We start from the raw sequence: 16541 nt of genomic DNA on the forward strand, positions 1-16541 counted from the left end.
TACTATATAGGATTCCACTAATGCTTCTCCACAGTTATTTGTCAGGGGAATGGAGGGATTGTGGCATAAGCAATCATGAAAATGTTTATTTCACTTGTCAAGTGTCATTTTTTAAACAATGTAAATCTAATCAAATTGGAAATGTACCTTTATGCCACCTGTTCGGTGTTTACCTGTGCTGCTTTTCTTGCTGGGAGGCATGCAGAGGCCTCAGGAAGCTATGAGAACTAATTGAATAATAGCTCATGCTGCAACATAAATAAATTAGTCCCTCTGTGAATACATGTTAAATGCTCCAGAAGGTGCATTCTGGCCTTACTTAGTGAATGAAGGTACCATTTGTCTTTCTACAAGTCTGGTGACCTTCAAATGACTAGGAGATTGTTTGAAATTCCATCTTCATCCCAAGTAATCTTAATATGGGGTGGTCTTCACTGGACTGGGTAAAGTACAGTGGTAGAAATAGGCCTAATTGCAAATAGACTGATTCACCGCTAGGGTTCAGGAAAGCATGGTGCAGATTTTAAAAGCACTTGAAATGAGTAAGACATTAAAACATATAAAATTTTTGGTAAAAACAAAAGTAATACACTCTCAGCAAACTCTAGTGTCTGGCAATGACCCAGGAAAAAAATACATTATTTTAAATTGGAGGAATTTCTGTTTTAATCAAAGCTACCTATACGAAGTAGCTCAAGTCAAAAATAAAAAGTTATCGAAGTGAAATGTCTCCTGGAATTTAAGGCATTTCAGGCCCAGACAGTGTCCTGGTACCATGGTGGGGAAGCAGATACATCGTCTCCAGCTTTTAGGTGTTGCTTTGTCTCCTCATAATCATCTTTCTGTCTCCCCATCTCTCTCAGTTGTGAGTGGCTACCTCCCCCAAAATTGCGTGAACTTATAGGCAGGATGATTCAATCATTTATCATCCAAATCAGGAATCTTTTGAGGGTGAAAGGCAGTGGGATCGATCATTTCTCCAGGACAGCAGGTACAAACTGAGATGTTCCAGGTGAACCAAGACATAGGATTACCTGACTACCACCGACAACGTGAGAGCTTCAGAATCTGTCCCTCTTTGATTACAGTGCCTTAGTCTTTTGATTCAGGCTGAGTTACCCTCTGGTCAACAGCTCATTCTTAATCTACTTGTTGGCTATGGGGTCCAGTGGTGTAAACAGAGCATCTGAAGCTTGGAGCAGTGCCAGCTGTTCTTAATGAGTGTGGACAGAGAAACAGTGTTGGCAACTGCGGCAGTGTCAGAGACTCAACATGTTCTAGAACCAGAAATTTTCCACCAATTGACTTGTAGTAGCCTGTCACAACAACCACCTGCTGCTGGAAGCAAAATCTGGGCTTAAGCTAATGCAAGTTCCAAGATTTCAGAAGTTGATGAGCAGAGTGGGTGTTTTCCATGACTCACCTTCCTCCCATTTGCCCCCAAAGCATGGATATTTTCTCAGTCCTGTTTCTTCTAGCTTATTCTATAATGTTTCTACCTCTTTTTCAGTAGTAGTTAGCTGTGATTTTGCTTATCTTTCATATACTCTCCTTTCTTCTGATAATGGAAGCCCAGTCTTCCTTTTGGGTTAGATAAGGCTGACTCAAGGCTAGTCCATTGGCATTGATCCCCTGGCCACAGAAATGGATTCAGAGATGGGTCTTTAATTTAACATGGTTCAACAAAACTCAATATTGGGCTTTTGTTGGAATGTTTTGGAAGGACAGAGGTTGCTGAGCTTGTAGCATTGTTGTTTTACAGTTGCTGGTAATCATCTTGTTCTATGAGGGGGAAGCCTGCCCAATGGGGAAGCGAAAACAGAGAAATGCAGAGCAAGAAAACAAGAAAAAAAGAGAGCAAAAGAGTGAGAGCACACACAAGTGAGAGAGCAAGTCCTAACAACAGCAATGGAGAACTTGAAAATAGGTATTCTTGAAAATTGAACTTTAATCCTGTATTTTTGGGTTTTGTGAGCCATGAAGCTCCTATTCAAGTTATACGTAGTTGAGTTTTCCACCACTTGTTAATAAAAGAGTTTTCACAGAAATACCTTAGAATCTTGGTTCTGTTCCAGTTCAGTCAGTTATTCCTCTATTTAAGGTTGACCTCCTGTTCCATCTGTTTATTGGAGACCACGCAGTTCTTATATCTTGGGCTTTCTTTGTTGATGGGTAGAGCATCAGGGTAAGTCTACCAGGATTCTACAAGGATTAGGGATCTCACTCAATGTTCAAACAAATGAACAAACCGTCTTTGCCTTTATAAATGCTTAACATTACTATTTTACTAATGTTTAGGTCACTACTTGTCATCTCAGTAAGTGTTCATTGGTTTTGAAGATATGCATGAAGATCATCTCTGATTTGAAAAAACATGATCTCAATTGTTTTGCCATAAGATGCTTGACAGTTAAAGATTTGACAAATACACAAAATACTCCCAATAGTCCTACCCAGTGCTTTGCACCAATCTTTTGGTTGGACAAAAATAGTGTTACGTTAGTGTTACACAACTTATGTACTGTAGGTTTAGTTGCTAATTGTAAGGCTTTGAGTGAAGAGGAAACCCAAATAATATATTCAGTTTCTTAGAACTTATAAGTAACTTTGTTTTAAGAGAGTTTGATTTGACGGCTGCTTTCAAGAAATGCTGACAAGTTCTTTTCAAAGAGGAGACAAAAGCACTAAAAGGGAGAAATTAGCTTGAAGTTTGATGAAGCTGTGCATTTTTATAGTTTTTTCATGTATGCGATAGGAACATACAGTGTCTTATAATAATGCTATTTATGTTGGGCACTTAGAGAATCTGCTTTATATTGCTTTCTGCTACTTTGCTAAGTAAACAAACCATTGTATGAGGTGTAAGAAGGGCCACCCTTATGTTGAATTTCACTAAGCAGCAGAGTCCCCTGTCTATATACATGTTTGGAATGTATTCATTTTCCTATACTACTTCAACTCTCACCACCTGAGATATCTGTGCCTTTTTCTGGAATAACACACACAGTATATCTGTATAGGAAAATTCCTAAAATTTGGTTTATGGAAGAAGGTGTGGGAACTGTCTTATGCAAACATGTCGCTATCCACTGAAAAAAAGAGAAGCAAAAGTACATTGTCATATTTAGGAGTTTAGATAATAAATGGATTTTGACTTGAAATATATGATTGATCAGATAATTTAGTTTTGCCACTGAGACATTAACTCAAAGGACTTTATGATTAGACTTTTAAAGTAAATAGATGGAGCCCAGATAGTTAAGTCTACACACCTATGATTAGGGAAGAAATAAGTCAACGAGAAAATAAACTCCTTATTCTGAGGTAATTGCTTTAGAAGACGTGAACCAGTCGAAAGGTAGAAGTGGAAATGGATTAAAAAAGGAGAAAGAGGACAAGGAGGAAAAATAAAGAAAAAGAAGAATAAAAAAAGGAGGAGGAAGAGAAGGAGGAAAAGAAGAAAAAGAAGGAGTAGGAAGAAGAAGGAAAGAAGAGATGAGGAAGAAGAGGTAGAAGAAGGAGAGGAGGAGGAGCAGGAGGAGAAAAGGAAGAAGAAGGAGAAGGAATGGGAAGGAAAAAAACAAAGAATGCCTTCATTAATTCATTTACTTATGCATTCAATGATATTTATTGCATACTTACTATGTGCCAGGTATCATACTTTGCTCTTGGATTTGATGGTGAATAAATCTTTGTACTTGCTAAATCTTTTAAGCTTACATTCTATGGAGCAAGATAGAAAAAACTAAGTAACTAGACAAAATAGTAATTATTATCCTATATGTTATACACAGAACTAATAAGAGACAGACACAGAGAAGACCAGTATTCCAGCTGTAGATATCACATCCATCCTGTTGAATGATGTTCTGAGTGTAATCCCACTTCTCCCAGCACTGACCAGGTCAGGAGATCGAGACCATCCTGGTTTACACGGTGAAACCTTGTCTCTACTAAAAATACAAAAACAAAATGTGTTGGTGGGCGCCTGTAGTCTCAGCTACTCGGGAGGCTGAGGTGGGAGAACAGCGTGAACCCAGGAGGCGGAGCTTGCAGTGAGCTGAGATTGCGCCACCGCACTCCAGCCTGGGTGACAGAGCAAGAATTTGTCTCAAAAAAAAAAAAAAAAAAAAAAAGAATATGGGGAATCTACCCTAAGACAGTCTACCTGTCTACCTTAAACCACATCCATCTCAAGGGAGAAATGCTCAGACAGTGAAACTGGGAGAAGAATAATTAAATGAAGCAAGTGGTTAGTGTTGTTCTCTTCTTTGTACACTGATTAAAATGGTATCTTTTTCTTCCTTGAGTGTCCAGTAAAGAGAGCTTAATTGGGTAAGCTCAAGCTGATGGACTAGAGTAAATTGAAATGAGCTGTCTGCAAATTCTTCAAGATAGCCCAGAATCAGTTTGGCAGCAATGTCTAGAGTTTGACATTATTTTATAAAAATCCACACCATGACTATTATATTGACAGTTGTATATTTTCTGGTAGAATGTTGGGACATGTGGCCAGAACAGCTGAGGTAGTCAGACAGGTATTACCCTTTCCTGGCACAGAAAGACGCTAGTGTCTTGGTAAATAAACTCTTCATATGGAAAGCACCACAGGCAGTGTGACTTGTAAATAGCAGCTATTTAAGAAAAGCAAGCAAACAAAAACAGATCCCTTCAATCTGGTCTTTTAGGAGTAGCAGAACAAAAAGAAAATGGTACATCTGAGTAGTCTGTATTGATTCATGAGTAGAAATACATACTAAAATTGAAAAGTAATGGTTTGTCATGAAGAAGCCTAAATCAAGCCTGAGAATGGAAGGAAAATAATTGGAATCATGGCTGTAGCATGGAGCAGCTATGTCCTTGGTAAAACATCTACACGATAGAGAAAATTACGTTTGTGTATTTGTGACCAAAAAAATTGCAAGACACAATGGTTTACAGCCTGACAGTTTATAATCATAGTTCCACCAGGTCATTCCTTTTAGAAACAGTGTGGGTAGATGTGTCCTTTGAAAGGTGTTCTCATTTTACTCATGGTGTGTGCTCTAGTCAGAGGAACTGGGCTTTTACAAATAACTGAGGGCAGTTCTCCATCCTTACATACTCAGCCCACTGCCCTCAGGCTTCTAGACAATATCCCCATAGGGACCTCTTTATTCCAGAGCAGCAATTCTAATCCATGTCCTCTCACCTCTCTACCCCGAGCCGCTGAAGGAGCCACTGATCTAATGTGGACATCCATTTTGACTTTCTCATATTCTAAACCAGCTGGCCTTTCTTCCCTCTCCTCGTAACCATTCTGGCTCTACAGAATTAACAGCGTCCTTCAAACAAATCGAACCTGCAGATCAAAAGACTCCTCCACAAAAAAAAAAAAAAAAAAAAAAAAAAAAGAGCACTCCTTCCCAAAATCTTCTCCAAAAGCAAAATTACCTGCTGGATTTAAAGAGCCCTTCACTTCTCTTACCCCAAAATCTGTCCCTCAGTTTGGAGAACTGAGGATGAGGAGGAGGAGGATAGGCTATTACTGCTCCCTTCGTTTTGGGTTCTCCAAAGTAGCTGAGGAGGGGGGAGAAATCAACAATTAAGTTTCTTTTCCTTTTTACACAGGTTTTTATTTATTTATTTATTTATTTTGACTCTTTATACACCATGTGGAAACATAGACGCTTCTTAAAATTTATACACATTTATTTAACCATTAAAATAAAAGTGAGGGTAAATTGTGAAAACAAACAAACAAACAACAACAAAAACATTCTTTTGACAGAATTCCCCACAGGAAGGAATTAATTGATGATGATTCCTGGACTTGCCAGAATATTCCTGATTTTCTAAATCCCATCAATCCCATAAATACCTCTTAAACTTGTCAAACAAGAGGCTGTGATTTTTGCTTTGTTAAATGTGGCCCCTGTATTAGGATTATAAATAGCTGTGACTATAGTGTCTGCGATGGACTGAATTGTGTCCCGTCCAGATTCACAGGTTGAAATCCTAACCCCAGTATGGCTGTATTTGGAGTAACGAAGCAATTTAAGTTTGAATGAGGTCATGGGGTGGAGCCTTGGTTCTGCAGAATGCATGCCCTTATAAAAAGAGACATCAGAGAGTCAATAGCTTGCTGTCCCTGCCATGTAAGGATGCAGTGGAAAAGGCAGAAAACTACAAGCAAGGAAGGGAACCCTTGCCAGGAACCTAACCGTCTGGCACCTTGACCTTGGACTTCCCAGTCTCCAAAACGTTGAGAAAATAAATTTCTGTTGTTTAAGCCACCTAGTCTGTGGAATTTTATTATGGCAGCCTAAGCAGACTAACACTGTTAATAATATAATAAAATTGGATTTTTAAAATATCAAACAGTAGAACTGACACATCCAGCTTAGTACTTATTTTGTAGGCTATTTATGTATTGCATGGATGCTGGTGTAACACCAAACTTTATTGAAGCTTCTCTTTTACATTCTCTTTTTGGAGATAATTGGCGAGCTATACAAGAAGACCAGCTGTGTAACTTTATAGTCAAAATCTTGTTTTTTAACCAAAAATGATATTTTTCAACTTGCCATATATCCTATTAACTTAATTGGGCATCCATTATTTTGGGTTGTATTAAGGGCTCAAATTTCCCCCAAAGGATAGAGACTTGCAACTGTTGAGAATATTCAAAAGATTATTTGTTGAACAAATTAATTTACCATAGGCTTTGAAAGTCCAAACAACAGAGACTCAAAGAACTCACAGATGGGTGACAAAAACCACTGCTGGCAATCTCTGAGAACTCAGAGAGAATTGGAGAGGTGCCAGGAAACTAGAGCTGGGTAAATATTGTCCAATATCTTTTTAAAAGAGAAAAACGCAAATATAGGAAATTGTAGCTTAACAGACTTGATATTTTTGACTCCCAATCAAATTTTATAAGCAAATAGTTGAGTCCAGAATTTAAGGGAATATAGTCAAAAAACATTGTTGAAATTAAGAAAAATTAAGATCTACTTAGTCTCTGATGCTGCCTCTGAGAACAAACTGGAGAAATGAGCAAAATGACATGACAATTAAGGAGCTTTGTAGCTTTATGTGTAGTTGAGTGAGTCTCTATGAAAAGTGTTGACACAGAAGAAAGCTAACAGTATATTGCTAGTAGTGAAAAAGCAGGTCATAAACCAATAGAGTACAATAGTATTGTTGTATATAATATGGAGATAGATGTAAAAATGTAAATAAAAATTCCTGGGAAAGTCCCAAAATGTTATCAGTGATTATCTCTGGGAATTATTTTTCCTTTTTGGCTTTTCTGCATTTCTAAATTTTATATGGTTAAGTAAGAGAAAATTTTTTTTAATTGCAAAAGAAAATTGTTAAGGCCGGGTGTGGTGGCTCACACTTGTAATCCTAGCACTTTGGGAGGCTGAGAAGGGTGAATCATTTGAGGTCAGGAGTTCAAGACCAGCCTGGCCAACATGGTGAAACCCTGTCTCTATTAAAAATACAAAAATTAGCCAGGCGGTAGTGGCTCACACCAATAATCCCAGCTACCTGAGAGGCTGAAGCAGGAGAATTGCTTGAACCTAGGAGGCGGAGGTTGTGGTGAGGTGAGATCGTGCCACTGAACTCCAGTCTAGGGGACAGAGTGAACCCTATCTCCAAAAAAAAAAAAAAAAAAAGAGAGAGAGAACGGAAGAAAGAAAAAGAACAGGTCAAAAAAAAATCATAGGAGAACAGAAATGTCAACCAATACATTGATTTTTATGTGTAGGAAGATGCTGTGAAGAAATGGCATTGCTTTTACTGTAATAGGATATTCTTACTATGTGAATGTTGCCATACTTTATTGGCTGAAACTTTCTTGTTACCAGAATCACCAGGGATACAGATTCTGGGTTTTATCATTCTGATACAGTAGACTTGGAGTGAGGCTTGGAAATTTAGCCACAGGGAATTGGTCAAATTATGGCACATTATTAAGCTGAAATCATATATCCATTAGCAATAAGGTAGAGAAGACTACTTAATGGCCTAGGACATTATTCATAGCATGTTAAATAAAAATTACTGGTTATAAAATAATACAATGTAATTTTATAAGTAAGAGGAATTTTTACACACAGACAAACATACCCGAAATGTTAAGCATAATTAGTCACTTCTATAATGGAATTGTTATTTTTATTTTATTCTTTTTGATTTGTTGCATTTTTCTAAATTTTTTATACTTTTCATTTGTTGGTTTTGTAGTTATTTTTAAACTATCATTTGCATCCTTTCCTTTATAGGGGTATAATTGCAAAAGATAGAGTTGACAGAAATTGTATAATGAAGAGACATTTTTAATCAAAGAATCCTTCTGTTTTCATTTTTAAAAATCCACATGGAAACATTAGTGAGGTGAGGTTAATTACTTGGTATGATCCCTTACAAATTGGTGAAATAGTGATTGTTCAGGGTATACTGTAAATCTAATCCTGATCTACATTTCCACCAAGAACTCCTCCCATTATCCTTCTCGAGGTCCTTTCGAGGAGATGGCATTCCCTTGTGCAGGAGAGGCAGTGGTTACACGTGTTTGCATGTTTATTTTCCAACAAGATCTTTTTTCGAACTATCTGTCCCCACATGGGATGGCCCCAGGGCCTCACAGGGCTGCTTCTCAAATTAAATAGTTTCACCAAGTTCATTGGTCATTTTCCCAAATGTATTGAATTTACATTTCAGACTTATTTGTTAGGGTGGCTACTACATTAGCACTGTGTTCTAGAGACTAGCGATAAAATGAGGCTTAAACTTCCGCTGTGGTTTAAGTGTCACCTGCAAAACTTATATTAAAATTTAATTGCCATTGTGACAGTATTAATAAGTGTGACTTTGGCTAGGCATGGTGGCTCACGCCTATAATCCCAGCACTTTGGGAGACCGAGATGGGTGTATCACCTGAGGTCAGGAGTTCAAGACCAGCCTGGCCAATATGGTGAAACCCATCTCTACTAAAAACACAAAAATTAGCTGGGCATGGTGGCAGGCGCTTGTAATCCCAGCTACTCAGGTGGCTGAGGCAGGAGAATCGCTTGAAACTAGGAGGTGGAGGTGAAACTAGGCCTCATAAAACTTAGAAACTAGGCCTCACATAGAAAAAATTAACACCAGGTGGCTCTGGATAGGGTCCCACCCTGCCTGGATAGGGTCCCACCCTGCCTGGATGGGGTCCCACCCTGCCAATTCCGGGGGTCCCACCCTGCCTCAAAGTTCCCGGAATCAGCAACTCCAAGAAAAAAACCTCATAAGGTCCTGCTCTAACCAATTAGAACAAGACACCTTGCTCAGGCCATAGCTAGACCCAATTACCACGCGCCTAAAGCTTTGTTTGAATTTCGCGCCTTAAGCTGTGTTTGAACTTGTGTGTTTGCCTATATAAACAACCTGTTACAAGCACTCGGGGTCCCAGGGCCAACTTAGAGCTTGGGACCCTAGCGCGCTAGCAATAAATAACTCTCTGCTGTGAATCTTGTGTCGGTGGTCCTTCGCGGCGACCCCTGCCCAGGAGGGAATCGACAGTTCGGTTCCAACATTTGGTGCGTTGGCCGGGAAGTGGGGTTGTCCAAGGACCCCCGACCCATCCGGCGGAGACCCATCTGGCCCGGGCCACGGACTGCTGACTGAACGGACCTACCAGGTACTTTTGTTTTGTTCTGTCTGTCTTGCCGGCTAACTCTGAACTCTGGGGAGTACTCCTTCTGAATTAAGTGGGGAAGGGGGACAGACGTGTCCCGCACCTTCCCACTTGCACCCTGGGGGACGCCCTGGCGGTAGTCTGGGAGAAGGCTAACGACTCAGTTAGCCTCTTCAAATCTGTAGGCAGGCCGCCCCTGCCGTCTGAATATTTTGTGATCTTGTGGCGCCACTCTCTGGCCGCGCGGCTTCTCCTTACTTGTCTGGTCTTTGTTTTTGTTTCTTTTGTTTTGTCCTTGTTATATGTGGACGAAATGGGACAGACGTTGACGACTCCTTTGTCTCTAACCCTGACTCACTTCCCTGACGTCCGGGCTCGAGCCCACCACCTCTCTGTAGAAGTCCGTAAGGGACGATGGAAAACATTCTGCTCGTCCGAATGGCCAACCCTCCATGGGGAGTGGCCCCGGGACGGAACATTTAACCTCTCAATTATCTTGCAGGTTAAAGCAAAAGTGATGGATCCTGGGCCACTCGGACACCCGGACCAGGTGGCCTACATAATTATTTGGGAGGATCTGGTCCGAAATCCTCCCTCTTGGGTGAAACCCTTCCTCCATCCCCCTTCCCCATCCCAATCTACCCTCCTTGCCTTAGAAGCCCCAAAGAATCGGAATCCAGACCCGCCTAAGCCAGTCCTCCCAGATGAACCCCAGAGGGATCTCCTCCTTCTTGACCCCCTGCCTCCTCCACCTCAGAACCCCCTTCTGGGACCTCCACCTTACGCTTCACCCTTGCCCCCTGTCTTGTCCCCAGCTCTTTCCTCTACCACCTCGGCCCCTACCCTTTCTCCAACTTCTCCCTCGGCCCCTCCCTCCACCCCGTCTCCTTCTCCAGCCCCGCCCAAACTCACCCCTCGGACGCCGCCGCCGACACCTCCTCGTCTCCGCTTGCGGCGGACTGAGGACCCAGAGGGCCCTTCTACTTGGCAATCCTCCCTTTTTCCCCTCCGTACTGTCAATCGCACGGTCCAGTACTGGCCCTTCTCTGCCTCTGACCTCTATAACTGGAAAACCCATAACCCTTCCTTTTCCCAAGACCCCCAGGCCCTAACCTCGTTAATAGAATCCATTCTCCTCACTCACCAGCCCACTTGGGATGATTGCCAGCAACTTTTGCAGGTCCTCCTAACCACTGAAGAAAGGCAGCGAGTCCTCCTGGAGGCCCGGAAAAATGTGCCAGGACCAGGAGGCCTCCCAACCCAACTCCCCAATGAAATAGATGAGGGATTTCCCCTCACCCGCCCAGACTGGGACTATGAAACGGCACCAGGTAGGGAGAGTCTCCGAATCTATCGCCAGGCTCTGTTGGCGGGTCTCAAAGGGGCAGGAAAGCGCCCCACAAATTTGGCCAAGGTAAGGACCATAACTCAGGAAAGGGATGAAAGCCCGGCAGCCTTCATGGAAAGGCTTCTGGAAGGATTCCGAATGTATACCCCATTCGATCCAGAGGCCCTAGAACATAAGGCTACCGTAGCTATGGCATTCATAGACCAAGCTGCATTAGATATAAAAGGAAAACTCCAAAGGCTAGATGGAATCCAAACCTATGGATTACAGGAATTGGTTAGGGAGGCAGAAAAAGTATATAATAAGAGAGAAACCCCTGAGGAAAGGGAAGCCAGGTTAGCAAAGGAACAGATGGAGCGAGAGGATCGTAGGGACCGAGTGAGAAAATAAGCATTTAACAAAAATCCTGGCGGCAGTTGTGAAAGAGAAAGGACCAGGGAGAGAGGGAGAAAAGCGAAGGCGGCCAAAAGTGGAAAAAGACCAGTGTGCCTACTGCAAAGAACGGGGACATTGGATTAAAGATTGCCCCAAGCGTCCTAAAGACCAAAAGAAACCTGCCGCTGTCCTCACCCTAGGTGAAGATAGCGAATAGGGGTGTCAAGGCTCTGGAGCCCCCCCCCGAGCCCCGGCTAACTCTCTCTGTAGGGGGGCAACCCACCACCTTCTTGGTGGACACAGGCGCCCAACATTCAGTTTTGACAAAGGCAGACGGGCCCCTGTCTTCCCGCACATCCTGGGTCCAAGGGGCAACAGGGGGAAAATTGCACAAGTGGACTAACCACCGGACAGTTAATCTTGGACAAGGAATGGTGACACATTCCTTCTTGGTGGTACCTGAATGCCCCTACCCCCTCCTAGGGCGAGATCTTCTGACCAAGCTCGGAGCCCAAATCCATTTCTCCGAGACAGGGGCCCAGGTATTAAATCGGGATGGTCAGCCCATCCAAATCTTAACTGTGTCTCTGCAAGATGAGCATCGGCTTTTCGACGCTCCGGTTATCACTAGCCTCCCTGATATTTGGTTGCAAGATTTTCCCCAAGCTTGGGCGGAAACGGGAGGACTCGGGCTAGCTAAGTATCAAGCCCCAATCATAATTGATCTAAAGCCCACGGCGGTGCCCGTGTCTATCAAGCAATATCCCATGAGCCGAGAGGCTCATATAGGAATTCGGCAGCACATTAACAAATTTCTAGAACTTGGAGTGTTGCGACCTTGTCACTCACCCTGGAACACTCCTCTTCTGCCAGTAAAAAAGCCTGGTACTCAGGATTACAGGCCTGTCCAAGACTTGAGAGAAATCAACAAAAGAACAATGGACATCCATCCCACGGTCCCCAATCCTTACAACTTACTCAGCACCTTAAAACCAGGCTATGACTGGTATACAGTATTAGATTTAAAAGATGCTTTCTTCTGTTTACCTCTGGCCCCTCAAAGCCAAGAACTCTTTGCCTTTGAGTGGAAGGATCCTGAGAAAGGAATTTCGGGCCAGTTGACCTGGACCCGGCTTCCCCAAGGTTTCAAGAACTCTCCCACTCTCTTCGATGAGGCTCTTCATCGAGACCTGACCGACTTCCGGACCCAAAATCCAGACGTGACTCTACTCCAGTATGTGGATGACCTCCTCTTGGCTGCTCCTACAAAGGAAATCTGTATACAAGGTACCAGGCATCTACTCCAGGCACTGGGTGAAAAAGGATACCGGGCATCCGCCAAGAAAGCACAGCTCTGTCAGACCAAGGTAACATATCTGGGGTATATCCTGAGTGAAGGGAAAAGGTGGCTCACCCCTGGGCGCATAGAGACAGTGGCTCGCCTTCCACCACCACGAAATCCCAGGGAGGTACGTGAATTCTTGGGAACTGCTGGGTTCTGTCGCTTGTGGATACCCGGTTTTGCTGAACTGGCCGCCCCCCTTTATGCACTCACCAAGGAGAGCACCCCTTTCACCTGGCAGACAGAGCATCAATTGGCTTTTGAGGCACTAAAACAAGCACTCTTGTCTGCCCCGGCCCTTGGGTTACCGGACACCTCAAAGCCCTTTACCCTCTTCCTAGACGAAAGGCAAGGAATTGCCAAAGGGGTCTTGACCCAAAAATTAGGGCCTTGGAAAAGACCGGTAGCATACCTGTCTAAGAAGCTAGACCCTGTGGCGGCCGGCTGGCCCCCATGTCTCCGTATCATGGCAGCCACCGCTATGCTGGTCAAGGACTCTGCTAAGTTAACCCTTGGGCAGCGACTGACTATTATTACCCCACATGCTCTAGAGGCCATAGTGCGGCAGCCCCCGGACCGGTGGATAACCAACGCACGCCTAACCCACTACCAGGCCCTCCTACTAGACACGGACCGCGTCCAGTTTGGCCCTCCGGTCACCCTAAACCCTGCTACGCTGCTGCCGGTACCGGAAGACCAACCAAGCCCACACGATTGTCGGCAAGTACTGGCTGAGACCCATGGAACACGGGAAGACCTTAAAGACCAAGAACTCCCAGACGCGGCTCACACCTGGTACACAGACGGCAGCAGTTACCTTGACTCAGGTACCCGGAGGGCGGGAGCGGCGGTAGTAGATGGCCACAACATCATTTGGGCACAATCACTACCTCCTGGCACGTCTGCACAGAAGGCTGAGTTAATAGCACTAACCAAGGCCCTAGAGCTGTCAAAGGGAAAGAAAGCTAACATTTATACTGATAGCCGGTATGCCTTTGCAACGGCTCATACTCATGGAAGTATCTATGAAAGAAGAGGTCTCCTAACCTCAGAAGGAAAGGAAATCAAGAACAAAGCTGAAATAATTGCCTTATTGAAAGCCCTTTTTCTTCCTCAAGAAGTGGCTATAATTCACTGCCCCGGGCATCAGAAAGGACAGGATCCAGTCGCAGTAGGAAACAGACAGGCTGACCAAGTAGCCAGGCAAGCCGCCATGGCGGAAGTACTGACCCTAGCCACAGAACCTGACGAAACCAGCCACATAACTATTGAACATACTTATACCCCAGAAGACCAGGAAGAAGCAAAGGCCATAGGGGCTATAGAAAACAAAGACACTAAAAACTGGGAAAAAGGAGGGAAAATAGTCCTTCCCCAAAAGGAGTCCCTGGCAATGATCCAGCAGATGCATGCCTGGACACACTTGAGTAATCGAAAGCTAAAATTACTGATTGAAAAAACTGACTTTCTAATCCCAAAGGCAAGTACCCTCGTAGAACAAGTGACATCTGCCTGTAAGGTCTGTCAGCAGGTAAACGCTGGGGCTACCCGAGTGCCAGAAGGAAAACGAACTCGTGGTAACCGCCCAGGAGTCTATTGGGAAATAGACTTCACTGAAGTAAAACCTCACTATGCTGGATATAAGTACTTACTGGTGTTTGTAGATACCTTTTCAGGATGGGTAGAAGCCTACCCCACCCGGCAAGAAACGGCACACATAGTAGCCAAGAAAATTTTGGAAGAAATCTTTCCTAGATTCGGACTTCCCAAGGTAATTGGGTCAGATAACGGGCCGGCCTTCGTTTCTCAGGTAAGTCAGGGGCTCGCCAGGATATTGGGGATTAATTGGAAATTACATTGTGCCTATAGACCCCAGAGCTCAGGACAGGTAGAAAGAATGAATAGAACAATAAAAGAGACCCTTACTAAATTGACCTTAGAGACTGGTTTAAAAGATTGGAGACGCCTCCTATCCTTAGCTCTGTTAAGGGCCCGGAATACACCTAACCGTTTTGGGCTCACTCCATATGAAATCCTCTACGGAGGACCTCCCCCTTTGTCAACCTTGCTTAATTCCTTCTCCCCCTCCGATCCTAAGACTGACCTACAGGCCCGGCTAAAAGGACTCCAAGCAGTACAGGCCCAAATCTGGGCCCCCTTGGCAGAACTGTACCAACCAGGACATCCACAGACCAGTCACCCCTTCCAGGTGGGAGACTCTGTCTACGTTAGACGGCATCGCACTCAAGGACTAGAGCCTCGGTGGAAAGGACCCTACATTGTTCTCCTGACCACACCCACAGCCATAAAGGTGGACGGAATCTCCACTTGGATCCACGCATCCCACGCCAAGGCTGCTCCAGGGACGCCCGGACCAACACCACCTGAGACATGGAGACTCCGACGCTCCGAGGACCCGCTCAAGATAAGACTCTCTCGTATCTAGCCCCTTGCTTGTTACTAGCCCTCCTTCCCTGCGTCGCTGGCAGTAATAACCCCCACCGGCCATATAACCTGACCTGGCAGGTGATTGATTTTAGTACTCATGAAGTCTTAGATAAAACCTCAAAAATTGCTCCTATAGGGACTTGGTTCCCTGACCTCTATTTCAACCTAGACAAAATAGCAAAGATAGATGACATGGAAGGGGGAGAATGGAGAAAACAGGCTAGAAGGGTGTCCGTAAGCCGGAACGGGTTCTATGCCTGTCCCGGATTCAGGACAGGAGAAATGAGGAAAACTTGTGGAGAAATAGATGCCCTGTTTTGCGCTAGTTGGTCCTGTATAACTACTAATGATGGAGAATGGAAATGGGCCACGAAACCCTGGTACATAACCATGTCCTTTGTCCAGCGCTGCACCAGAACCCGATATTCAAAAACTTGCAATCTGGTCCGCATCAAGTTTGAAGATGCAGCAAAATCTGATAACCGTTGGATATCCGGGTTAATATGGGGCCTATATTTATACCAAAAGCCACTGTATGGAATCCCCATCCAAATCAAATTAATAGTCAACCCTATCATAGCCCCTGTCGCAGTAGGACCAAACCAAGTTTTATCAGAAACAAGGAAGCCCCTGGTTCCTGCACCAAGAGAGCCCCAACCAAGAGCTCCTAAAAGCACTTCCCCGCCTCTAATCTCCACCTCCTCTAAATACACACCTTCAGCCCAAACTGTCACCCGCGGGCCCCTTGACCTGGGAATAGGTGACAGGCTCCTAAATCTCATAAAGGGCTCCTACTTCGCTTTAAACCAGACAAAGCCAGAATTTACATCCTCTTGCTGGCTATGTCTGGCAACAGGCCCCCCTTACTATGAAGGCATTGCCTCCACTAATAATTTCACTAACTCCGCCAATCCTACTGGATGCGCATGGGAACAACAGAGAAAACTAACCCTGGCTGAAGTTTCTGGGTCAGGAACCTGCATAGGCCAGGTGCCCCCTAGTCATCAGCATCTTTGTAATGTAACCTTGACAGTACCCAGCTCCAATCACTATCTGGTCCCCTCCGAGACGGACTGGTGGGCTTGCAACACTGGGCTCACCCCCTGTATATCCACAGCCGTTTTTAGCAGTGGCACCCACTATTGCGTGTTGGTACAAGTTGTTCCCCGAGTATACTATCACTCTGGAGACTCCTTTGATCTCCGGTATGAGCAAAAAACTCATACTAGACCAAAGAGAGAACCTATCTCCCTCACCCTCGCCGTAATGTTAGGAATTGGGGTAGCGGCTGGAGTTGGGACCGGGACAGCAGCCCTAGTGCATGGTAACCATCATCTGCAACAACTTAGAGTAGCCATAGATGA

The 16541-nt window shown here is 44.2% G+C and overlaps 2 protein-coding genes across 3 annotated transcripts in view; both read left to right on the forward strand.

The window, feature by feature from the left end:
- The window catches only part of LOC126937308 (histone-arginine methyltransferase CARM1-like), a 203088-nt gene that overhangs the window by 76660 nt on the left and 109887 nt on the right, over nt 1–16541 (forward strand).
- On the forward strand, nt 14121–15459 carry LOC126937999 (uncharacterized). 2 transcript variants are annotated; one of them, XM_050762017.1, is made up of 2 exons: nt 14121–14539; nt 14828–15459. In XM_050762017.1, exons 1-2 carry the CDS (start codon nt 14123–14125, stop codon nt 15173–15175), a joined length of 765 nt encoding a protein of 254 aa, XP_050617974.1. In that variant the 5' UTR covers nt 14121–14122; the 3' UTR covers nt 15176–15459. The 2 variants fall into 2 exon arrangements, with proteins under 2 accessions (XP_050617974.1, XP_050617975.1); XM_050762018.1 differs by having other exon boundaries at nt 14121–14500.

The sequence above is a fragment of the Macaca thibetana genome, chromosome 15, assembly GCF_024542745.1.
Source record: "Macaca thibetana thibetana isolate TM-01 chromosome 15, ASM2454274v1, whole genome shotgun sequence".
NCBI lineage: Eukaryota > Metazoa > Chordata > Mammalia > Primates > Cercopithecidae > Macaca > Macaca thibetana.

What these genes read in the sequence shown, in the direction of transcription:
- LOC126937999 (XM_050762017.1), top strand. Translation starts at nt 14,123, where the DNA reads ATGATCCAGCAGATGCATGCCTGGACACACTTGAGTAATCGAAAGCTA. An exon ending in GGCCGGCCTTCGTTTCTCAG is followed by an intron (nt 14,540 to 14,827) that starts GTAAGTCAGGGG and finishes TCCGATCCTAAG; the next exon opens with ACTGACCTACAGGCCCGGCT.